The sequence below is a fragment of the Pituophis catenifer genome, unplaced genomic scaffold (genome assembly GCF_029215685.1).
Source record: "Pituophis catenifer annectens isolate HBS135680 unplaced genomic scaffold, rPitCat1.0.hap2 SCAF_1, whole genome shotgun sequence".
Classification (NCBI taxonomy): Eukaryota; Metazoa; Chordata; class Lepidosauria; order Squamata; family Colubridae; genus Pituophis; species Pituophis catenifer.
The window spans coordinates 239,439,621-239,466,315 of NW_027256881.1; the positions used below are offsets into that span (position 1 = coordinate 239,439,621).

At 44.7% G+C, this 26,695-nt stretch overlaps 1 protein-coding gene across 1 annotated transcript in view; it reads right to left on the reverse strand.

The window, feature by feature from the left end:
- Positions 1-26,695, reverse strand: part of LOC139327488 (acyl-CoA (8-3)-desaturase-like) — a 73,392-nt gene that overhangs the window by 12,075 nt on the left and 34,622 nt on the right. Inside the window, exons 4-8 of the mRNA XM_070957327.1 lie at positions 12,993-13,094; positions 9,809-9,937; positions 9,145-9,205; positions 5,833-5,906; positions 423-520 (exon numbers count right to left, since the gene is read on the reverse strand). Of these exons, the coding sequence (XP_070813428.1) occupies positions 423-520; positions 5,833-5,906; positions 9,145-9,205; positions 9,809-9,937; positions 12,993-13,094 (464 nt within the window). The remainder of the gene's footprint in view (positions 1-422; positions 521-5,832; positions 5,907-9,144; positions 9,206-9,808; positions 9,938-12,992; positions 13,095-26,695) is intronic.

Sequence of the window (26,695 nt, forward strand, 5' to 3'; positions counted from 1 at the left end):
AAAACCACTGTCCTATGAGGCAGGCAATTCAATATGGCACTTAGAACTGAGGACTGCTTCACCTCATGGAGCTACATCAAAGCAGGTGGTTGAATCACATATGCAGATTATAAAATGATGTATGATGCAGTCAATAAGTGATGAATGCATGTGCACCAGTCCTCAACAGAAAGAAAATGAGTTTGGGTGTCCTAAAAATGAGGGGGACTTTTGGGGGTAAGTTCAGAACAGCCTTCCACAGTCTGGGCACTCAACTCAACACCCAGAATTCCCCAGCCAGCAAAGTTATTACTGCCAATGGTAGAGTTGAAGCCCATACATATGGAAGTGGACAAGTTTGGGGTAGAATAATCTAGAGAGTAGTCAGAGTCTGTGAAGGACTAGTGAAACACAAAGAAAACAGTACATAAGATGAACAGTACATCACAAGAATGTGGTATCCCAAAACACCCTTGAATCCCAATATGGGGTTGAAGGTAATAAAGAATCGGATATAAAATGCCAGAGTCCATGCCATTTCCTGTAGAAAAAAGGAAAAGGAATGGGCATTAGAATAGCATATTTTCTTGCTCCAAGTAGACACCCTCCATGGAATCTTACTGAGATCCAGATGTATATTGTCTGGAAACTCTGCTCTGTTTACTGCCCATTTTGACAAAACCATTTCTACCCTGGCTTCTTTTTGACAGATTTAATGTATTGAAAAGACCCATAGAAAAATTCCCTAGACAAGATTAAGTATGCTTGTTTTTTTTAAAAAAAAGTACAATATTTTGAGCTCACATCATTCTAGAAAGTGATGGAGAAGGAGAGAAGTTTCTTTGCATATTGCTATAAGGGTTTTTAAAAATTAATCAGGGAAGACAAGCTTTTTATATAGTGATTATCAATACAAGAGACCATGTGTGGTTGTAAGCAGCAATGTTGCATGTATATAGATCTGTTTGAGCTCATTTAAAAACATTATTTTCAGTTTGCAATAGTGGTAAATATTTGTAGCTCAGGGTGGAGGTTCATTCTCTGAGCTTGTGGGTTGGTTTCTGAACATTTTGTTACCAGGCTAGGTAACATCTTCAGTGGAGTTTAGGGGATGTTAAGGTTGGTATTCTTCTACTTATAAGGGTTTCATGTGGTCAGTAGATCTTGTGATACACAAAAGGGGTGTCAAAAATGACAGCCAGAATTCTTCAACTTCTAGGAATAGTAATAGCCTGCAAACCCACAGCCACACTCCACCAGGAATTATCCAGAACTAAAGACAAGATACAGTAGGATGAAAGTACAAAATCAACTGTAAAAATTGCAACCAATTCTATGTGGGACAAACATTACATCAATTGAAAACCAGGATCCATGAACACCAGCTGGTAGTCGATCGTCACGATCCTAAATCCCTAATCTCTGCCCACACTGACACCAACAGCACCAATTCAATTGGAGCAATGCAAGAATCATTGGCCACACTACCACCTTCACACTTGAGTTTATCAAAGCCTGGAACTCCATAAGCAATTCCATCAACAGACACATTGTTCTACAACCAGCCTATGAACCCCTGAGAACTCAAATCAAAAGCACAATCAACCAGTGACAGCACTGACCTTCAACCAGCCCGTGCAACCCCCCCAACCAGCACTTCACCTCCCAATGACCTCACCTGATGTGACCCACCCATCACAAGACCCTGACCTGATGTGACCCTGACCTGATGTGATCTCACCATCACAAGACCTTCTGACCACACAAAACCCTTATAAGCAGAACACTGACAATAACATCCCCTAAACTCTGCTGAAGATTATCTAGCCTGATAACAAAATGTTTGGAAACCAACCCACAACTTTGGAGAATGAATCTCCACCCTCATTATTTTATGACATGTTTATGTGATATCAGGTGAGAATATAGAGATTTTGTTAGAGATTTTGAAATTTTATCTCACAAAATTTCAGCCATTTTTAATTAGGGTGCTTGTCTATAGTGCATGGCAGATTATCACTTTAAATAAAAGTGATATCTAGATCCGTTCCAGTCGGGCTTCAGGCCTGGGTACAGCACGGAAACGGCATTGGTCGCGTTGGTTGATGATCTCTGGAGGGCTCGGGACAGGGGGTGCTCCTCTGTCCTGGTCCTGTTAGATCTCTCAGCGGCTTTTGATACCATCGACCATGGTATCATGCTGCACCGGTTGGAAGAGTTGGGGGTGGGAGGCACTGTGTTGCGGTGGTTCTCCTCCTTTCTCTCTGACCGGTCGCAGTCTGTGTTGACAGGGGGACAGAGGTCGACCCCGAGGCCCCTCATATGTGGGGTGCCGCAAGGGTCGGTCCTCTCGCCTCTCCTGTTCAACATTTATGTGAAGCCGCTGGGCGAGATCATCCGTGGTTTCGGGGTGGAGTACCATCAGTACGCTGACGACACCCAGCTGTACATCTCCACCCCGGATCACCCCAACGATGCCCTTGAAGTGATGTCCCGGTGCCTGGAGGCCGTACAGATCTGGATGGGGAGGAACAGGCTCAGGCTCAACCCCTCCAAGACTGAGTGGCTGTGGTTTCCGACGTCCCGATATAGTTAGTTGACGCCATCACTGACTATTGGGGGCGAATCATTGGCCCCCACGGAGAGGGCTCGCAACTTGGGCGTCCTCCTGGATTCACGGCTGTCTTTAGAAGAGAACTTGACGGCCGTGACCGGGAGGATTTTTCATCAGGTTCGCCTGATTCGCCAGTTGCGTCCCTTTCTGGATCAGGACTCGTTACGCACGGTCACTCATGCCCTTGTCACCTCCCGCCTGGACTATTGCAACGCTCTCTACATGGGGCTCCCCTTGAGGAGCACCCGGAGGCTCCAACTGGCGCAGAGTGCGGCTGCATGGGTGGTTATGGGAGCGACATGGCGTTCCCATGTAACACCTCTCCTGCGCGAGCTGCACTGGCTCCCGGTGGTCTTCCGGGTGCGCTTCAAGGTTTTGGTTACAACCTTTAAAGCGCTCCATGGCTTAGGACCCGGGTACTTGCGGGACCACCTACTACCACCAATAGCCTCCCACCGGCCGGTACGCTCCCATAGAGAGGGGCTCCTCCGGGTGCCGTCAGCCAAACAATGCCGACTGGCGGCCCCCAGGGGGAGAGCCTTCTCTGTGTGGGCACCTACTATCTGGAACGAGCTCCCCCCAGAGATACGGAGGATCCCAGATCTGCGCACCTTCCGTCGCGCCTTAAAGACCTTACTATTTCACCAGGCCGGCCTGGCCTAAATTTCCCCCTCTTTTATAAAAGATTTTTAAAATTTTAAATATCTTTTAGTATTTATATATTCAATTTTAAATTGGTTTTAAAAGTTTGGGGTTTTAAATTTGTCGGGGCCAAAATTATTTAATTTGATTTTATTCTATTTTTAAATTTTGTATTGTATGTGTTTTTATTGTTTGGCTGTGCACCGCCCTGAGTCCTTCGGGAGTAGGGCGGTATAGAAATCTAATAAAATGAAAATAAAATGAAAATGAAATGAAATGAAATAAGGCTGGAAAAGTCTCTTCTGCCATCTTCTTTATTAGAAAAAAATAAGTCCAATCCAGTGGTGGGATTCAGCCAGTTTGCACCCCTTCGGGAGAACCGATTGTTAACTTTCTGAGCAGTTTGGCAAAGTGGTTGGTGGAAGAAATCATTAGGGCAGAGAACCAGTTGTTAAATTACTTGAATCCCACCACTGGTCCAACCCCATTTCTAATCCCCCTAGTTCTTTTTTAAAAAAGAAATATGAACCATACCTTTATATTTATATTCCAGCCACCATAAATCATTTCTGAATCAAACGCCTCAAAATCACTGCTTAAGAAAGTTGGATTGTAATTCTTATACATTCTTAGTTCAACCGATGTCATTGTCCAACTTTATGCCTCCAACTTTCCCCATCATGCATTCTACATGTTTGTTTCCTTAGACAAAAATCTAATGCCTTCTTCGTAAAAGGCCTTTTAATAGCCAACAATAGTTCATCTGGGAAGCACTTTAGAATTGGGTGGCATTGACTTTTCTATTAACAATATCCCCATGCCAACTTTATATGCTCCTAAAATTGTCTAGCCCAGAGTTGGCAAAACTTTTTGGCACCGAGTGCTGAAACGGGAGTGCATGCACACACGCCGGAAACCGGAAAAGCAGATGATATTCTGGTTTCCAGCACGTGCATTTGCACCGGCCACCTGGTCTTCCGGTTTCTGGCGTGCACGTGCACGCAAAGACCAGCTGTCCAGTGTGCATGCACTGGCTCTGCCTTGCTTTTGAGGGACCTTGCCTCTCCCTGCCCTCCCACTTGCCCACCCCCTGGTCCCTGTCAGGGTTGCAGGACATCCCCACCGACAACCGGGTTCCGCAGCCCTGGACAGGGAGAGAAAGTTGGGCAAGGAATGCTACCTCTCTCCACTGGAAAGCTGGGTCCCCTTCCTGGCCTTGGAGGTAAGGGGCATTGGTGTTCCCAGGGCTCGACTTGGGGGTCCAGCAGGTGGGAGAGCTTTTCCCCAACTCTGGCCAGGATGAAGTGCCCTCCTCCCAGCCTGCCACCAAGAACAAGCCAGCACAGCCCCCCTCTTATCCCTCACTGGTGCCTTCCCATTTTCCCAGCAGGCTCGACATGCCTCTTACCCCTCAGAGGCATCTCCATGCTGTGCTCTCCTCTGGTCCTGCTGAGGCAGCTTGCCTCCCTGATGGCAGCTCCTCCTCCTTTTCCTCCTGGCTGCTCCAGCATCCCAGCTGGAAGCGGCAGTGCAAGAACTGCCATCGCCCCCTCATCCCTTGCAGGAGCAGGAGCAGAGGATGGGGGCCCTGCCATCCACCCAGCCAGCAAACGCTGCCCCACTGCCCCGTGCACCTGAGCTGGCCGGGTGCTCCAGACCGTGGACGCGCATCGGTGCAGCAGGCTGGAGGGCTGGGGCCGCACAAGAAGCCTGCTTGGGTGGGGAGGGACAAAAGCCCTGGCCTGCCCATCCTGGCTGGCAGCTCTGCTCCCCTTGCTCTTCTGGGCATGAAGACCAGCTGGCCATTGGGCATACACATGCCGGAAACTGAAAGATTATCTTCCCGGCGCATGCATGCACACCGGACTGCTGCTCTTTTGGTTTCTGGCACTCTCGCATGCATGAGACCAGTTGGCCAGCGCGCCAGAACCCGAAAGAGCAATGGATGACGGCTCTGCATGCCCAGAGAGATGGCTCTGTTCAGGGGTGAAATGCTCTGAAATCTGCTACCAGTTTGTTTCACGCGCACATGTGTGCCAAACTCGCACTTTGCACACATGCACACCTCAGGCGCTAAGAAGCTTTTTCTGAGTCTGCAAAGGTAAGTAGAAGAGTGGGGCGGGGGACAACTGTGCCCCGCGATTTAGATTCGCTAGAAAGCAGGATTTTCTGCTTTCTAGTGAATATAAATCACACAGCACAGTTGATTGTCGCACAGCTGATCTTCAGAACTTTTTTTTTACTTTTTAAAGCATTTTTAACTACTGTTTCTGAGAACCGGTAGTAAAAAAAATGCTTAAAAAGTAGGAAAAAAAAGTTCTGAAGATCAGCTGTGCGATGCGCAATCGTCAGAACATTTTTTTACTTTTTAAAGCTTTTATTTTTTAATACTGGTTCGGGCGAACTGGCCCGAACCGGTAGCATTTCACCACTGCTCTGTGTGCCACTTACGGCACGTGTGTCATAGGTTCACCATCACAGGTCTAGCCTTTTCATGCCCTCTTAAGGAAATAAAATTATAAATCTAGAAACTTATCATGGGGGTGGGTGGGAATCTTACTATTTTAATATTTGGTATGGATTATTTGAATACTTACCCTCCAGAGTTTGCGTTGGACTATAAAGTAGAATGAGAAAGCTTGAAAAAGTGGCATTACAAGCAATGGCAATGCTGCAGAAGGAAACAAGATGCATGTAGCCATTAATTGTCCTTTCTAAACACAAAGGAGATATATAGAAACAGGAAGCATCAGTCACAGTCCTCAAATGTTTTGTATTTAACATTTTGGAAACATTATAATTGTACTTGGGAATTTCATCATCAAAAATAAATCAAACCACAAAACATGTACATGGCAGACACTGCCTGAATTGTGCCACTCAAGCTGTTTGTGTCGGCTCTATTAGAAACAGTTGACTAAAATACATTTGAATGAGTTAAAAGAAGTTTTGTTATTCCTGTTGATAAGTGGACAATACTTTCTTAAATTTATTTAGAAGCAAGCCCTGGTTAATCCAGTGAGACCTGCTTTCAAGTGTTTATGTATTCATTTATAAGGGGCACAGCTGCCCATCTTGTAAAATTCTACTCTGGGCAACTTACAACAATATAAAAACTAAAACAAGCTACTAGTATATATAAAGAGAGCAAACCGCACTACTTTGTAGTGTTACATAGCTGGGTAATGAAACGTCTGCAAGAAAACTACTGACCTCAGAGAGGTCCAAGGACCGCACAGTCCACCCTGAACTACAAATATTCTCTTATATTGGAATCAGTTGAATAAAAGGTGATTTCTTTTCGGGGGGTGGAGGTGAATAGTCCTGAGGAAAAGAAGCATAGAGGCACAAGAAAAAAAAGTTGCAAGTAATCTAGTTGTTGACCAAAAACGGAGAAGAAAAAAAAAGGAGAGGAAATTCCAGAGAGAGGAATTAAGGCAGAACATTTTATTTGTAAGAAGAAAACATAGTACTATAGAATGTGATATTGAAACAGAGTATAATAATTGCAACCATTACAATAATTGTAATTAATGTAACAATATAGAAATAGCAACAATATAAAGTATACTATATAAAGTATACTATATAAAATATGCTATATAAAGTAATCTACATAAAGTATACTATATAAAGTATAGTTTATAGTATAAAATATAAAGTAGCAGCAATATAAAACACTCACTTATAAACTTGTAAGTTTCACATTTTACTTTTATATCTTGGGTTTCTTTCAAAATAAAATATCTCCCTAACCAGGGGTGAAATCCAGCAGGTTCTGACAGGTTCTGGAGAACCGGTAGTGGAAATTTTGAGTAGTTTGGAGAACCGACAAATATCACCTCTGGCTGGCCCCAGAGTGGGGAGGGAATGGGAATTTTGCAGTATCCTTCCCCTGCCACGCCCACCAAGCCACGCCCACAGAACTGGTAATACAAAAATTTGGATTTCACCACTATCCCTAACCCTTATAGTATTTTTTTTTTTTTAAAAAAAAACACTTGTTCAGAGTCCAGGGCTTTTATAGTTCTTGAGACTCAGACTTAAGAGTCAATCTAATTGGAGACAGTTAAAAAAAATCTTAAGACAGAGGTTCCCTCTGAACTGCTGTAACAGTGGGTGCTGGTGGCCACTAACTTGGTTGGCTTCAAAAATGGGTTGGACTAATTCATGGAAGTCAATGGCTATTAGCATGGATGGCAGTGTGCCTGTCTGAATGAAGACCAGTGGGCTGCCTTGGTTTGTTATTGTGAGAATGGGCTGTAGGGGTTCAATCCAGCAGGCATCATTTATGCTCTAATGAATAAAGTAGTTTCAAAAAGAAAAACAACTGCTGGTGAAGAGGATGGAGTATCTTCTCCATTATGTTCCTGTCTCTCTTCCATGGCAATTTTCTTCCACTCTAATTTGTTTATGGATGGTCCTCAGTCATGCCTATAGAGCAGGGGTGTCAAACTCTATTTCATTGAGAGCCACATCAGGGTTGTGTTTGACCTCAAGGGGCTAGTGTGTGTGTGTGGCTGGGGGCAAGGTCAGGGTGGGTGTGGCCAGCTTGATGTCACTGATCAAGACTCCAGTTTTGGCCACGATGGCCTCCTGCAGTTCTTTTTCCAGTGAAAATGAAGCTCAGGGAGGCCACACGTGGTTTACCTAGGCTCCGTTTTCACTGGCAGAGGGTTGCAGAAGGCCGTCACAGCCAAAAACAGAGCCTGGGCTCTGTTTTCACTGGCAGAGGCACCGCAGGGCAGTCCTTAGCTGTTTCCAGGGCAGGCCCGCGGGCCAGATCTAAGCACCCTGTGGGCCGGATCCAGCCCCCAGGCCTTGAGTTTGACGCTTCTGCTATAGAGCGTCAAATAATTGAGCAGTCACAACAGAAAGTGCAGTACCCTCTCTGGTTTTCCATTTCTCTCTTTGCACTTAGGCATAGTCTGTTTTTGAAGATGTGGACTTAGAATCAGGATGCCTAGCTCCACCTTAAATATGTATGTTAAACTCATGTGTGTTCTGAGAAAGGAAAGAATTCCTCCTCATTCTCTGCTGCCTCTGCTCTTGTTCTTCCCTCCTCCTCTTTATCTTACCATTAATAACAAAGGTTGTTATTAATCTGCACTGTGCTGGGCATTATATAGAATGCATATGTAATCTGTCCATGAGCTCATGTGTTGTGGCTCCGTTACCTGAGCCTGTGTCATCGGCAGGAGAGGACTCTGAGAGTGAAGGAGAGGAGTTGGCAAGGCCTCCCTCTCCAGGACCCTCCTCTCTGGCAATGCCTTCGGTATCCGCCGAAGGGCAAGAGATAGGACCGGGGCCAAGCACGTCCACGCTGCCACAGGTGGACAGTGATGAGGGTAATGAGTCTTGGCTGGATCCATGCCAGCGTCACAGAGATAAGCGCATGCAACAGAAGAAAAGGCGTGCCTGAGATTAGGCTGAGTCACTGGACCACACCCCACAGGATATAAAAGGGAGCGTGGTGGCCAGTCAAACCTTGTGACGAACAAAGCTGAAAGCTTCCATGCCATTCTGCATTGCCGGACTTTTGCTATAGACTTTGCTGGATTATCTCTGGACTTGATTGACTCTGTAATTATTGAGCTGTTTCCTTTGATGTACCAGAAGCGGGGAGAAGTTATCTCTCCTCTTCGTAAGTAATAAACTCTTGGCAGGCAGCCACTAGGTTGTTGCCAAGTTCCTTTATCATAAGGAAAAGGATTTTGCCGGCTGGTTTGGTCTTTAACTCTTGAATGTCTGTTGGTGTCTGTGCGTGTGGGACGGGGACAGAACATCATGGTGGAAAAGATAAGAATCCAAAGTTGATCCAGAGTTTTTTTGTGAAAGTTGTTTTTTTTACATAAGAAAAAGTTCATTTTCACTTAGCAGGAGGTAGGGGAAAAAAATCAGATACTCACTGAAGAAAAAATACTTGTGCTGATAGTTATAAGGCATGTATTTCTTTTTCTGCAAACCCAACTGTAAAGGAAAGTAAGTCATGAAAAAAACAAGTAACTTTCACTAGGTAATTATAACTTAAGGCTCCATTTCTATAACATCCTTTTCAGTTGCTCTGTAAAATAAATACTCAGCTGTCACAAGAATAGACTGTAATTATGGTAGTTAAAGTAGATTGCAGTCTTTATTTTCAAAGTTTCAGATGCAGAAACACATGGCAGAGTGCTTTTGAACTAAGTCCTGCAATATAAATTCGGAAAGAGCATTCTTAAACTTAGATTTTTTTTTAGCCAGGAGAGGAAGCTGTCCCTTTTGGTAGCAGAAACACTAGATCAGGGTGTCAAACTCAATTTCATTGAGGGCTGCAGCAGCATTGTGGTTGCCCTTGGGGGACTGGGTGGGTGTGGCTGGGGTGGGCATGGCCAGGTGATCACAGTCCAATGGGTGGGCGTGGTGAGGTTGGGCGTGGCCTGTTCAACGTCGCTCGCATCAGGGGTGGGGGGGAGTGCCTCTGGGGGATCAGGCAGGGCTGGGGAGTTTCTGTTTCTGTTCTGAACGCTGATCTGAAAGGAGAATGGTCAGGGTTCAGTAAAATCAGTTGTCATCTAAGCAGTTGCTTCTTACCTCCAGAGAAAGAGGTTCCCCTAATGAGAAAACAACGGGATGAAATGAAATGTCTGGGTCCTTCTGGAAACAGTTGGGCTTAGCATGATGCTGGGAATGGTGCAAAGTCCACCAATTAGCTGAAACTCCCTTTAGAGGAAGAATGAAAGAAAACATTCAGGCTCTTTTAAAAGATTACTTGACTATTTACTACCACAGAATTCTGCTTTGAAGAGGAGCTTCCATTGAACCTTTGAATCAGCTTTTCAAATAGGTTTGAGGTATTGAATCAGCTGACTCTGAATTATCTTGGAGAGGTTCAAAACAGTTTGAAGATTAATTGCGCTTTCTAGCTTTGAAGAATCTCAAACATTCATTGCCTATATGGACAAAACTGGGGGAAATGTGAGTATTGTAATGAGTTCTCTGATATTAACATGAGTAGGTGGCAAATGAATTTTATCACCTTTCAAAAACCCTGCCTGTCAAAGCACTGGAAGAGGTGCTGCTCTGTTATTTGTGTATTTAGAGATTTTCACCTGTGTGGAGAAACAGAAAACAAAATAGAGACCTACATTTATTCTGCTCTGTCTCACTTTTAATGAGTCTTGCTTTTTCTTGCCTCCACATCATTTTATTCTTATTTTTCTTTGACTCACCTGTAGTAAAATCCCTGTTAGCTTTGGGTCCAGTATTTTCCCTCCTTTGTCACTGGTATTTAATCAGCCTTATTGATCAAGCAATTTTATCACTGGCATTTAATCAGCTTATCTTCAGGTGTACTAAAAACAGGTGAAGATAATACCTAGCATGCTAATTCTAATCTGATTTCATTGCTAATGTTGATACAAAGATTTTAGCAGTGTTAGCAAATAGATTACAAATAGTTATTAAAACAATCAAGCAGGGTTAATAAAAACTAGGCATGCAGCAGATAATATAGGATTAATTGGAGATGTAAAATAAAGATTTGTAATCTCATTATTAGATGCTGAAAAGCTTTTCATATAATATACAAACAATACATGTTTATTGTATTAAATAGATTTTAAAATCCCTTGGAATTCATAAAAAGAAAATATAAAGTAAATTTTAATGATATGTTTTCTCCAATTTTTCCACTATTTAGAGAAACTAGACATGGATGTCCACTTTCACCCTTGCTTTTTAATACCTATATTAATTAATGCTTCAATCAATATTTAATAATAAATTTAATGATTAATATTTAATAATTTGGCTAAAGCTATTAGACAACATAACCCAGTTGAATACAAATGCCCACATTCTTTTGTTTATTTCTAAACCTCATACTGTTATTTTAGTATTGATGCAAAATAGCAGTATATTCTATTAACTTGTCCAAATCAGAATTGATTCCAATAGGTGAAAATTGAGTTACCCATCCACTAAATATCAATTCCATATTTGCACCAAATCCATTAAATATATATATCAAAAGATATAACATGTAATATAAATAAAATTGTGGGAGGGATGTTTCGTCAGATATCAATAGATGGGGATCATTAAACCTTACCCTTTGGGAAAATGGTGAATGCTCTCAAAATGTATGATATTCCCAGATTAATTTATATTTTAAGAGGAATTCCAGTTTAAAAATCTGTAAAATATTTTCAGAATTCCTTCTTTAGAAAATTTCTATGTGGTTTGATTTTGAGAATCTCTTTACACTTTCCAATTAACAAGAGAGGATTCAGTTTTTAGAATCTGGAACTATCATGCTTACCTATTGTCAAGCATTAAATACTGAAAGCTAACAATTGGGGTTAATTTTCCAATTTGGGCAACCTTGGAATATACATATACAGCATCTTTGGTTGGATGGACAGTATTAGGATCTAAATATACACAAACTCTGGTGCCTCTGGAAACAATTACATTAGTTAGAAACTCATGGAATAGAATGTCTACTTTAAAAAATTGACTGTTTTTCCCCTGTCAAATTGACTTTATAGGAAAAACCATCTTTAAAAATTAGGGGGGAAAATGATGATATGGAAAATTGGATGAAAACTGTCACATATGAAGAATTAGGACCACACATTAAATTCCATTTATTGCTTTATTGCTCCTGCCTATATATAATCTAATCAACTAATGGTCCACATTAAATTGGCACTGGATAAGAGTTAATGGAATTCAAGGATGGCTGGACTTGGACTGCTTGTGGGAACATAACGACTCCAGGATGATTCCTCTCTTGACTCTGTTCCCCCAACTCTGACTCTCCTTCTCATACAGAAACATTCTTCAGTCTTTTTTTTTAAGTGGTCACAATAGCACATAACCTGCTTTTTCTAGGTTATTAAATTTGATTAGAGTGTTTTCTGTTTTATTTCAGTATGATTGCTCTATATTGTTGGATAACAGAGAGACTATGCTATTCTTTTTCATTCCTATTATTTCTGCCTTAAAAACAGTAGAAGAGGAATACCTCACATTTTATACCACAATTCTATAGAACCCTTTCAATCTATTCATCTCAAATTTTGCAGTGTTGATGTCCTTATAGAGGTATCTACTATCTCTGTTATTTTCATTTTATTCTGTACCCCAAATAAAACAGCTATAAGCATTTTGATGCTTTCCTATTCAAGTCAAAAAGACAACTTTCTTGAATTTATTTGACATGGATCTTGATCTCTGATCTCCTATCACAGGGGTCCCTAAACCCTGGGCTGTGGACCAGTACCGGACTGCGGCCTGTTGGGAACTGGGCCGCATAAGTGGCAGGCAAGAGCGCAAAGCTTCATTTGGGCATGAAGGCGATTAGGTTGGTCATGTGAAACCATTCCCTCCCTCCTCACTGCCGATGCCAGTCCATGGAGCCAGGAAGGTTGGGAACTGCTGTCCTATATGAATCAAATCTTGCCATCTTCAGATCTTAAATGTGGATTGGTTCTCAGTTAATTTGCACATTCATCTTGTTTATTATAAGTGAAATTCCATTCTTGGTCTGCAGTTAGTAATGAGGTAGACAAACAAATAGTTTGATTTAACATGAGAACTCTCTGTGTTTTTTGAGTGGGAATGGGAAAGTGAGAATCCCATTTGACACCTTTATAAATAACACAACACATTTGATATTTACTGATGAAACGTTTTCATGTATATTTGCAATATTCCACATTCCTTCCCTTCAATTCTGTGGAACATTCTAAGAATAATATACCTTACTTACCTTTAAATGGCACAACACAAATTCATGAAAAAGGTGGTTCCATTTTAGATTACTGAAGACTGAAAGATGTCCCAAATCATGTTGTAGCCAGCCTGCTTGAGACTAAAAGAAAAGGGTGATTCACAACAGAAGGATCACCTTTTGTGTCACTCTTACAACTCCTGAATTGGAGCTTTCCCACTATATCCAATGGTGTTTGTAATAGCTATGAAAGAATTGATAGCATAGCTAAAATAAAAGTTCATTCTAGGATTTTTTATTCAGTCAAAGGGGCAGCCACCCAAAGAAACATTCCAAACAGGATGTGCACAAGAAAGCTTTTCTACAATATAATCATAGGTATAAACTACCTCCCACAAACATATCTGGTATTTTGTGATAGACAGTGGGAAGATATGGCTGCTTTTTAATGCTCTGTTCCTGTTTGAGGTATAAGATGAGATGGACACAATATCCTTCTTTTCTAAAGAATCATTTGTTGGGCAGGCTCCGCCTCCATGATGGCATGCTGAGGAAATGAATTTCTTTTTCTCCCAATGACAAAAAGCTGATTTTGCATCAGAGCTGGTTATTTCATAGCTTTGCTCCCTGTTTTTTGAAGGTGAGACTAAGAAGGACCCAAGATGAACTTCAGACAATTGTGCACTGATGAAGAAGGAGTCTAGATGCCTGCAATTTTCAGTAAGGAATGATTGGAAGGTCTGGTCTCTTGCCACCTTTTCCCTTCAGCTGCTCATATTTCATATCCCAGGGTTTTAATTGCAATTTTTGAAGCTTTACAATCTCTTCATTTATGACTAGTTGCCTCCTGGCCTATTTTATAATCCCTTGCTGGATTTTTACAATTTTTTTTTCTGTTCTTTCATTATTGATATCAAATTTTAAACTTTTTTTTAACCATAAAGAAGTTATGGTGGGACTTATATTTACACAGGATAGTGGTGCTGGTGCAGTCAGCGGTGAAATCCCCCCAGTTCTATCCATCTTGCCGAACCAGTAGCACCAGTGGCGGGAGGCTCTGCCCACCCGCCGGGACGTCATTATGTCCCTTTTTTACCATCTGTGCATGCGCAGAAGAGGTGCGCACTCCTGCACCTCTTTCCCGAACCGGTAGCAAAGGTAAGTGGATTTCACTGCTGGGCGCAATGGTTAGAATGCAGTACTGCAGGTTACTTCTGTTGACTGCCGGCTGCCAGCAGTTCAGCAGTTGGAGTCTCACTGGCTCAAGGTTGACTCAGGCTTCCATCCTTCCGAGGTGGGTAAAATGAGGGCCCAGATTGTTGGGGGCAATATGCTGACTCTGTAAACTGCTTAGAGAGCACTGTAAAGCACTGTGAAGCAGTATGTAAGTCTAAGGTCTATTGTATTATACTATAAAATTTGTTCCTTCTAGCATTTTTCTTTTTTTTTAAAAAAAGGGCCTTGATATTTATCTCTTAAATTTCCCTTTCTTTAAGGGGAGGAGGGGGACTCTCCCTGTGGGAAGCTGTTATGATTTATTTACTTTTCTTGTCCTGTGTTTCTCATGCCTCTAAAAGGAGACAAAATATTTTGGGAGGTAACTGAAAAAAGAATGCTCTCTAACGTATAGGCTTTATTTGAAAACATAAAAAATATTTGATGTGTCAGTAGCAGTTTTGGAAACTCAAGATATCCAAAGGCAGGAAATAACAACTGGACCCGATTTCCAATTTGAGGAATTGGAATCTGATCTGTTGCTGTCTGTGAAAAAGAAAGTGTTCAGTTTGAAAAATATACAATTGCCAGAAAAGATTGAAAAGAATGGATGTTGCTTACCTGAACATCCTTTCTGGGCGCGCTGCTGAAGAATCCAAGAGCGTGGGTAATATTCCTCAGTTTGCCTGAAAATACTGAGTGTATGTCACTTTAAGAACTGTTGACTCCTCCCCCGGGGACTGGCTGAGGCTCAGTTTCTTTCACGAAGAATAGCACAAACGAAGAGTCAAGTCCATCCGGGATCAAGAAGCAGAAACCGAATAGGGAGGGTTGGATTCTTCAGCAGCGCGCCCAGAAAGGATGTTCAGGTAAGCAACATCCATTCTCTGGTGCGCTGCTTGGAAGAATCCAAGAGCGTGGGATGTACCCAAGCAAGTATCAGACGGGAGGGAAGGCTGCCTGCTCCTGGGTGGCTGGAGTCAAGATGACATTTTGCAAAACTCGCAGTCCGAAGAACGCCTCAGCTGAGGCAAAGGAGTCAACTTTATAATGACGTACAAATGGCATAAGCAAAGTCCATGTGGCTGCTCGACAGATGTCCAGGATGGAAGCCTGGGTGGCCCACGCAGCTGATGTCGAGGCGCTCTTCGTTGAATGTGGCAGGATGCATCCAGGTGGAACCGTGTTGTGAAGGGTGTAAGCCGTAGAGATGCAAGCTTTGAGCCACCGCCCAACGATGGACGAGGTGACCTTGTGTCCCATGGAGGCGGGTAGGAAAGAAACAAAGAGCGCTTCCGACTTTCGGAACGGAGAAGTCCTCTTGATGTAATGCCGGAGAGCTTGCCGGACATCGAGGGTATGCCATTGGGCTTTTCTGCGATGGCGAGGTTGCGGACAAAAATCCGGCAGGACTAGCTCATGAGCGCGATGGTAGAGCGAATTAATCTTGGGCAAGAAGGCGGGGTCCAGGCGGAGTACGACTCTATCCGTGTGAAAGATACAGAGGTCGGAGCGGATAGACAGAGCCGTGAGCTCAGAGACCCTCCTTGCCGAAGTGATCGCCACGAGGAAAGCGACTTTCAGGGTCAGGAAGCGAAGGGAAATAGAAGACAGAGGCTCAAAGGGTGGAGCCATCAGAGTCTGGAGTACCAACGATAAATCCCGTGATGGATATCTGTGGACCACCGGCGGACACAGGTTGGTGGCCCCTCGTAGAAAGGTCCGAACTCTCGGATCCAAAGATAGAGGATGGTCCGGTGATTTTGACAAAACCGAGTTCAGGGCAGCTACCTGCCGTCTCAGGATATTTGGCGCCAGGCCGCTGTCCAATCCGTCCTGGAGAAATTCAAGAAGAACAGGGACGGAGGCCCTGGCCGGGTCGACATTGTTCTTGCGACACCATCGATGAAAAGCTTGCCAGGTAGCCTCATAAATCCGGATAGTAGAAGCTCAGCGAGAGGCTTGCATGGTGGTAATGACCCGCCCTGAAAGGTTGTCCTTCCTCAGGAGGTCCCTCTCAAATGCCAGACGGCCAGGTGGAGCCATTCCGGTTCCGGGTGTAGGACGGCCCCCTGGCTGAGAGAGACCCTGTCCTGGGGTATTCTCCAGGGCCGGGAGATTGACAGGTCCAGCAGATCTGCATACCACGGCTGACGTGGCCAGTGCGGGGCGACTAGAAGTATTTCCACACCCTCCGACAGGATTTTGCGTACCACCCTCGGGATGAGAGGAAGAGGGGGGAAAGGCGTACAGCAGGCCGTGGGGCCATGAGCACCGGAGAGCATCCGTCCCTTTGGACCCCAAACTGGGGAACCGGGAGAAAAAGCGAGGAAGCTGTGTGTTGCAGGGGCTCGCAAACAAGTCCAGGATAGGAGGGCCGAATCTGGTTGATAGCTCCTGGAAGAGGGTCGGATCCAAGCGCCATTCTGCATGATCGATCTGGGAACGGCTTAGCCAGTCCGCCTGGGTATTGTCCGTTCCGGAGATGTGTTGGGCTGAGATGGAAAGAATGTTCTCCTCCGCCCAGGAGAGGAGGGAGACCGCTTCGTCCAGTAGCAGTTTGGAGTGGGTGCCGCCTTCCCAATTCAGATGTGCTTTGGCCGTGATGTTGTCCGTTAAGACTAGCACATGGCGATCCTGGATGTCGGGCTGGAAATGCCGTAGGGCTAGGTGTATGGCCCTCAGCTCTAGCCAATTGATATCGTGTTGTAGGTCCGTTTGAGACCAACGGCCCTGGGCCATCTTGGTGGACAGATGGGCACCTCACCCCAGGAGACTCGCGTCTGTTGTCACGGTGATTCTGTTGGGTTCCTGAAACATGCACCCCCTCGATATTGCGGGGGAAATCCACCAGCAAAGGGACCGTTTGATTGAACCCGGTAGCCGGACCCGCGACTTGGAATTGCTGTCCAGAGATTTCTGGTATGGTATAAGGTACCATTGGAGGGGACATGAATGCAGACACGCCCACGGGACGATGTTGATACACGAGATGAGTTTCCCGAGTAGCTGTGACAGTTGTAGGATAGAAACAGTTTGGGAGGACTGAATGTGTGCAATCGACGTGGCAATGCTCAGACGACGATCCGGGGCCAGAAAGACATGACCCGAGGCCGAGTCGATGATGGCTCCAAGATGAAGGATACGATTGGTGGGCTGCAGGTGGCTCTTGGCCAGATTTAAGGAAAAACCGTGCTGTTGCAGGGTGTCTCGCACTACTTCCTGATCCTTGAGAGCTTTCAGGTGGGATTCGGACAAGACAAGGATATCGTCCAAGTAGCAGAGCACTCTGATGGGAATGAGCCGTAGAGAAGCTACTACAACTGCAAAGACCTTCGTAAAGATCCGGGGAGCAGACGAGAGGCCGAACGGCATGGCCCTGTACTGGAGGTCCTGATTGGCGTAAGAGAACCGGAGGTAATGCCGATGGGAGGGCCTGACCGGTATGTGGAGGTAGGCCTCCTTGAGATCAATGGAAGTCATCATGTCTGATCGTTGGACAGAGGCCAAAATCGAATGGAGGGACTGCATTTTGAATTTGTGGTAGGTGATCAATTTGTTTAGCTCTTTTAAATCCAATATCCCTCTCCAGCCCCTGGAGTTCTTTGGAACTAGGAAAAATATTGAATAGAAACCGGTCCCACGATGTTCGGTGGGAACCGGCTCTATAGCGCGAATGTCCAGAAGGTGTTGAATTTCCAAGGACATTAAGCATCTCTTCTCGGGGTTGCTGGAGACCGGGCATCGGATGAATCGAGTCGGTGGGCATGAAGAGAATTCTAGGGTGAGGCCTAGACAGATAGTTTGGAGAACCCATTCGTCTGTCGTCGTGCGGGACCAGTGGTGGAAAAATTGGGCCGCCTATAGGATGGTTCCCGGAGCAGTCATTTCCCTCTCCTGAAGGGTCTAGAGCCACCACCACGAAAGGGGCATTTGGAAGGCTGCTGGCGTCTGGTGCGGTCCCGAAAGGACGACCGGTCGGTCGTGCGGTCATAAGAGAAAGACGAGGGACGGTAAGTGGAGGAGGTGCTGGGACCAGGCTCGGCCCAAAAGGAGGAACGTTGACTGTACGGGAGGTAGCGACGATCTGCTCTGCGATAAGAGGACGGCATGATTTTCCTTTTGTCCTTATCCTCTATGAGAATAGGATCCAGTGCTTCCCCAAAAAGCCGTGACCCTTTATAAGGGGCGCAGGCAAGCTTCCATTTGGATTTTACGTCAGCCCGCCAATGTCGCAGCCACAGGAGACGGTGAGAAGTAACGGTGGAAGCCAGTGAGCGCGATGCGAATTTGGCCGCTGCGAGAGCCGCATCAGCGGAGTATTCTGTGGCCGCCACCAATTTGTTAACGTCCTGGTGGAGGCACCGATCATCAGGTGGGAGTCGCTCCTGAAGCTGGCGGAGCCAGATCAGGGAAGCCCGGTTGAAGAAAGACGCCGACGTGGCGGCGCATATGGCCCAGGCTGCTGTTTGATGAGCCTTTCGAAACACTAGTTCAGCCCTTCTGTCCTCGGAACGCAAGCCGTCCGCAATGTCGTTGGATAAGACTGTGGAAGACGTCAACACAGCAATGGTAGTGTCCACTGATGGAAGCGCAAGTAAGTCCTGAAGACTGGGCGCTGAGCAGAATAGCTTCTTATCAATGCCATTGGGCGCTGCGAGTGCTCCTGGCTGGGAAGAGGGCCGCTGGACGATCTCGGAAAAAAGCTGCGGGCAGGGAATGAATTCCTGGTCAGGCTGTGGTACAGCAAAGAGGGCTTCATGAGGGTTGGAGGCCCCCTCATTCTCAGGTAAGGCTTTGGAAGAAACCAGTTGTGTGGTAGCAATGGCCTTGCGAAGTAAGGCTTTGAAAAGGGAGGGCTGGAACAGACCTGTAAAGGCAGGCTTCTCAGGCAACTCGACCTCGTCATCTGAGAGCTCCATATCCATTGTCTCCTCATAGTCAAACTGGGAGTCGTCACTGTGAACCGACTCTCGTAAGGAATAGTCGCAGGGATCGGCCTCAGGACGGTGGATAGCTGGTCTAGATATGTCAGGTTGGCATGAATGGGAAGTTCCCTGACAGGGAAGGGCTTGAGACGGCATGTGTTGAGGAAAACCAGTTGCCATCATTCTGGAAAGCATAGACGTGATCATCGCCTGAATATCGTAATAGGTAGGCTGGGGGCCTTCCTGAGCACGGAGGCCTGCCGCAGTAGGCGTAAACATAGCCTCTGGCATACGATGCGTAGAAGGAGGCTGAGAAACGGCCGTAGAAGTTGAAGGCAGAGCAGTCAAATCAGCCTGCTGATCGTGCTGAGCGTCTGGGTTGCAGGATCGACCCCGGACGGAGGCCCCTGGGGATTGACTGGAGGGGCCAAGGAGGTGAGGTGAGGTGGTGATGTATGCTCAGCTGTAGGGAGGCTGACCGGAGGCGTGGGGGTGTGAGCTTTGTGCTGCGCCTGTTCAAATTGACGCTCTAGGGCATCATGGTGGCGCTTAGCGGCCCTATCCTCAGCCGAGGATGATTTGTGGCCCTTAGAGGTGACAGACTTGGACGAACGTGATGATCGTTTGGATGTCTTCTTAGGCTCCTTCCCAGACGAACGCTCAGACGACTTGGCCCTAGGAGGACTATGGACCTGTTCCAGGTCGGATGAAAGGTCACTATCCCAAGGAAAAAACTCTCAAAAAAAAAAAAGGCTGGGACAGATCAGGCACAAAGGGAAGCTTGGGTGGCAAGGAACAGTCAAAAGTCCCAATAAAATTATATAGAAGAAGGACTACTCGAGAGTAGTCTAAGGCAGAAGAGTCTCACAAAACTGGTGTGAAGACCACGAGAGACAGTAGGCTCCTACGAACGTGGAGGGCTGATGGGAAGTCCGTCGAAGAGCGCTGGGGAGGCGCGGTTCTGAGGCAACAGGCAGAAAATGGCGGATGATCCCAAAATGGCGGCCGCGTGGGAAAAAACTTCCTGCAAGGCGTCGCTCCCGAAACTGCGGTTTGGGAGGCCTCTCGGTTGCTGGTAGCGTCTGCAGGACTGCCGGATCGCCTCCACTCATGAAAAAAACGACGATGCGTGCGAGCACTGACAAGCGCTCCAAACGCCTCCCTAGGTGTTGCCGAGTGTGCCACGGAGCAACCGGGTAGGTACTCGGATGCCGCCCGACGTTCAGGCGAAGGCAGAGGGAGGCGGTGGCAGAGATAGCAGGCCATGAAAAAGAATCACGTCTCCCAACCGGCCGAGTAATGAGGCACACAGAGATGCCGATGGAAAGGCAGAGCTCGGCGGCGAGGGCTAGATAGATCGAATAGCCAGGCGCACAGAGATGCCGAGGTGGCAGGGAGAGCTCTGCGGCAGGGAGAAGCCCAGGAGGGGCGTTGGAAGGTCGAAGCCTTTAAATCCCTGCTGTCTCTCGATCGGTCAGTGTAGAACGAAGGAAAAACTCACAGTTTAGAAGGAGAAGGAGGTAGGAGAAATAAATGGAAGGTATAATGAATTGGATTGCGAAGAAGGAGGAAATTCCAAAAAACACTCGTTCAGGCTGCACTGAGTGAAAGGAACTGAGCCTCAGCCAGTCCCCGGGGGAGGAGTCAACAGTTCTTAAAGTGACATACACTCAGTATTTTCAGGCAAGCTGAGGGATATTACCCATGCTCTTGGATTCTTCCAACCAGCGCGCCAGAGAATACAAATATAATAAATTCTAAGATAATGGATATGATCAAGGTTGGACTGGACTTTCTTGGCAAGAGGAATTTTGTGTTGTCAAGGAGAATTATTCAACAATAGATGTTGCAGAGTTATTTACAACAGAGAGTTATGAACTTTGGAAATGAGATGTAATTGTTGGGAAAATTCCCAATTAAAAACCAAAGGAAAGGTTTCACTATTAAGAACCAAACAAAGGTATTTGATCCTGGACTCAGAGATAATGATTGTGGTGATTTGTGGTAAATAAGAAACCGTGTAGACCAGGGGTGTCAAACTTGATTTCATTGAGGGCCGCATCAGGGATATGTTTGACCTTGGAGGGCTGGGGTGGTGGTGACCGGAGTTGGCCGTGGTCATGGTGGGCATGGCCGGGTGGGCGTGGCCATGGTGAGTGTTTGACACAGGCTCAAGATGCATTTTTCTCCCTTCCCTTCTTTCTTTCCACAGTTCTATAACCATTTTCCTATCTCTTCTACCAGATATTACTGGCAAACATTTATTACTTATTCTTCATATTCCACCAAACTTTTTATTTCTAAATTTATACCCCATTGTTTAATAGTAAATTGCTTTTCCAGGCAGAAACACTGTTTATACTATTGTATTTTTATTATTCAACTAATAATAAAAATACAATAGCATAAAAACATGATAATACAAGATCTAACAGCAGAGGTAAATTTCCAGAGTAGTAAATAGAAATGGATGTCAAATATAGATACAGAATAGAATACAGAATATAGAATATACACTGCTCAAAAAAATAAAGGGAACACAAGCAGAAGACATCCGAGATCTGAATGAATGAAATAGCCTTATTAAATACTTTGTTCGTTACATACAGTAGTTTTGTGTTCCCTTTAGTTGTTTGAACAGTGTATAAACTACTGTATGTAAAGAACAATGTATGTATTTAATAAGGCTATTTCATTCATTCAGATCTCGGATGTCTTCTGCTTGTGTTCCCTTTATTTTTTTGAGCAGTATAGAATACAGAATAGATAGTTGATTGTAGATTAAATGGACCTACAGTATGTAAAATCTGACATTAAACTGTAGAATTAACATAGAATACTTATTTATTTATTTGTCAACAAATACAAGGAAACAGTATCAGTATAGACATAAATATGGACACATGAAAAATGGCACAAATAAATGGATATAAATAAGCAAAACATAGCCATAAACACATAAAAGGAGTACATATAAATGGAGACAGTAGGACAGGGATGGATGTTGCGTGTTTTGTCACTGCGTTATTTTATTTACCAGCTGAGCTCATTATTTCTGGACTATCTGACTCTCCGTACCTTGCCAAGAATTGTTATCAGAAGCTACTACGCATGTCCATCCACCCACATTCCTTCACTTGCTTCTTTTTCTCTTTCCTTTGTTCTCCTGCCAGCAAGGTCTGTCTTTGGACCGGCAGGAAAATTACTTTTCAAAAATGTAACAATTAACTTTTCTTAGTTAGTGAGGTGTTTTATTTTCTTTATAACAAATAAATGAGTTTTATTAGAAACCTTCCTCACGTTTCTTTTCAGATTATTGCAACTTGGAATAAGCCACGACCCATCTCCTCTAAACCAGGGCAATTAGTCCCAGAGCCAAACATGGGATTAATAAATGCCCTGACAACTGGTAGCAGAGGATGGTTTGATTTATGGCTTTTTCCTTGTTTTGTTACTTCTGATAAGAGCGCATAGGCAATTAGTTTTTAGCTACTGACGTACGCTAATTATTTTGCTAAGATGCCGAAGCAGAAGAAGAAAAAAGGAAAAATGAAGCACAGAGCTTTATCCTCTTTGGAAGAAGAACAGGAGATAGTAACGCCTTCAAGATTCCAGCCTCTTGCTACGGCTACGCAATTGGAACAAGAAGGTGCCATGGGTGAAGAAGATCTGAAAATGCTTTCGGAAACACATCAAAGGACAGATATCAGAACAGCTGCTTTTGAAGATAATGAACTGCGACTGAGGTCGGTAGCTTTTTCTTCTCAATTTGCATGCTATGAATCTATTCTACCAGAGCCCACAGATTACGATGTGCTTGGTGCCAGGCCAAGAAAGTTTCCACAAACGGCAAAGCTTTTTCACCCCCACGCAGAGAGAGAAGTAATTCATTACTCTTCTCAAAGCCCTGAGCTCACCCAGCGTGAGATGGCCATCAAATCCTATCGTGAGCATGTAAAATATTATGAAAATGAACTGTCTCGATTTAAGAGAGATTTGTTTATGCTTGAGCATGATAAGGAAGAATCCCGTGACTTAAATTTTTCAAAAAGCGCCATATTGCCTTCTTCTCCAGAGCCAAAGACACTCCCCCTGGTGGATCCTGTGTCAGGCCAATTAAGGCAAAGAGCACTGCACACGTCACATGAAAGTCTCCCTGATCAAGTTACATATAAACATGCCACGTCTGCAAAGCTGCCCAAAGGTGCAGCACCATCTGCTGGCAAAAGTAATTTACTACAGGAAGCTGAAACGCCACAAGTGTTTCCACAGGCCCAAACTCAAACACCCCCTGGCGGTGTTGGTGCCCTTTTAGATGGAACAAAGCAAAGGCAAATGACTGCATCTCCAGCAGGTTATGCCAATATTGCAGCTCAAGCACAAATGGCAACTGGAACACAGCAGATTCCAGTGCATCAGCCACAGCAGCTACAAATGCCTGCATATGTGCCCCAGCCACAAGTGCAAATAGGGCCACCTCCTGGCCCACCTCCAATGGCACAACCAAGACCATTTTTAGGTCCACAACAGGCACAGCAAATACCACAGGCATTCCTGCCAGCACAGCCAGCATACCAAGTGCAGGCTCCTTACCAGGCATTTTCTGTCTCTCCACTAACTGGTGAGTCAAAACTAAAAATGTCAGGACACAATTACAAAGCCTGGGTCAGTGAGATTACACTATTGCTTCTTAGAGAAGGCACGCACTGTATGGTATTTAACCCACCTGCTCAACCATGGGACTTTGCAATACGAGATTTAGAGATAAGGGCTCGTACAACATTATTGATGTCCATGGATACTGAACTGCAGGTCATTTTTCCACCAAACACAACAGCCCGACAAATTTGGGCTGAATTGGAAAATTGCTACAGGCCTATCTCAATTGAATCTTCATGTTTACTCATGTCTGAACTCCACAGTTCGAGATTGAACAAATTGGAGGACATTTGACCAAACTGAAAGGTCTGAGAACAGAATTGAGAGAAAGAGGCCATAACATTGAAGATATTCAAATGATCAGCATCATTATTAACTCTTTGAATTATGAATGGAAAGATGCTGTTACAAAAATTAACCAAGTCCCTATTGCTCAACGCACAGTGGACAATGTTTGTAGACTTTTAATTGAAGAAGAGGCATTCATGCTAGCTACGCCACACTTGAGAGGACCACCCGCATCAAGAGCTCCAGCTAGGCGCCCCTTCCGAGGAAGGACCTATGCTCCAAGGATGCCAAGATGCTACACCTGCAATCGTGTGGGACATGCCACCCGGGATTGTCCCCAACGAGTTCCAGCTCCCGTCACATACCAGCCCAGAGGAACAGATTCCAGAGGCAGAGGCAGAGACGGAAGACAAGGTCGTCGTGGTCCCCGGCGTGATCCACAAACTCCACTCGCCACATTGGCTTTAACCAATGATCCACAACCTCAACCAGAGTACGACAGACGACTCCTGTGGACTTTGGACAGTGGTACAGCATTGCATGTTACCTACAGAAAGGAACTTTTCACAGAAATGCACGAGCCTGAACCAGAACTACGTGAACTTTATTCTTTTTCAAATCATCCTTGTCAGGTCAAAGGAAAAGGAACTGTTTATGTTGAAGAGCTCGATGCATTCATTCCTGATGTTTATTACATACCAACAGCAACCAGTAATTTGCTTAGTCAGTGTCACTTGTCTAGAATGTTAAAGTTCCAAGTTCACCACCTTGAAAAAGCAAGTTACATAGTTAAAGATGGAGATATTGTTGCTGAAACCATATTAATTGGTGGTGTTTATTACTTAAAGCCAAAGCCTAAAACACAAACACAGGCAAGTATGCAAACTCCAAAAAGGGAGAGCATAGGCCCAGATAGAGATGCTCCAGTGAGAGATCCTGTTACTATTCCTAAGGCTCCTAAAGCCAACAAAAATAGAATTGGTAAACAGGTTGCTCAGAGCAAGCCTGAGGTTCCGCATAAAAATGTTAATGTTGAGAATTCACTAACAGGTAAACCTTTGCATTCCAGGTGTATCCACAAATGGCATAGAAGATTGGGGCATGCCAGTTTCCATGTTCTTAGGAAGATGCCGGAGTTCGCAAAAGATTTGGATCTAAAGGGGTGTAAGGTGTTTTTGGATTGTGCAAGAAGGCCAAATCCAAAGCAGCAGCCATTCCCAAACGTGCTACACGCCTGTCAACACGCATTTTTGATTTGGTTCACATTGACATAGTTGGTCCTTTCCCGCCATCATTTGGTGGTAGAAAATATTTTCTAACAATTGTTGATAATTATTCTAGATATGGATATGTACATCCTATGAAAGAAAAATCAGAGACCTTTCAGATCTTTAAAGACTTTGCAACCCTTGTTTCTACCCAACACCAAGTTCGCATCGCCAGAATCCAGAGTGATCGTGGTGCCGAGTTCATGTCTCAGCGTTTCCAGGACTGGATGCGTAAGAATGGAATTATTCATCAGACTTCACCCCCTAACACATCGGCTCACAACGGAGAGGTACTGCAAACCATGATGCGTTGTCTCCTAGAAGACGCCAACCTTGGTAAGATATACTGGGGTGAAGCTATCAAGTACGCAAATTACATTGTCAACCATACTTGGAGCAGTGTAATAAATCAGACTCCTTTCTTCATGTTGTATGGCTACAAGCCCGATCTTAAAAACATCCATATTTTTGGTTCATATGCTATGGTGAACATTCCCTTAGCTCAAAGAAGAAAAGGAGGTCCAGCAGCAAAGAGACTGAGATTTATGGGTATTAATGATAACTCAAAATGGAGCAAATTTATTGACTCTAAACATGCAATTGTGATTTCCCAATCTGCTAATTTTGAGGAAGATATTGACTGGTCCAGGATTCATTCCAATGATCCTGGAGTTTATTTTTCCAGAGATGATACTGCTGATGCCACGCAGATTGATGATCAAGATTCCACTGATTCTTCTCAACCCGATGTTCCGTCTTCGCAAGCCGCGGATGCTGACGCTAGCGACGAATGTGAGGATGAGAACGAAGCAGAAGAAGACTGGACAGTTGTTCCGAGACGTTCCAAGAGCCCCACAAAAGGGATCCCTCCACAACGATATTCTTGGCAACTGACAAAAGCACCCTTGCCTTTGATTTGCAATGTCACACTTCCACCTGATAATTTCACACAAATCAAGCAGCTCCCTGATTCAGAGCAAGACAAATGGTATGAAGCAATGCAGGCTGAAATGGACAGTCTAAAGAAACTTAAGGTATTTACACCTGCAAAACCTCCAGCAAACAAAAAGGTCATTGGCACACGATGGGTCTACAGAATCAAAAAGAAACCAAATGGTGAGTCATTGTACAAGGCCAGACTTGTAGCTCAGGGTTTCGCTCAACGTTATCCTGAGGACTACACAAATACCTACTCACCGACAGTCAGAACTGAGAGTGTAAAAATTGCTTTAGCAACTGCAACTATCCTTGGTTTAGAAGTTTTCCAGTTTGATGTTGACACGGCTTATCTACATGCAGACCTAGACGAAGAGATCTACGTGAGAAGTCCTCCAGGATTCCGACAGCAAGAAGGGGATACCTGGTTCCTAAACAAAAGTCTCTA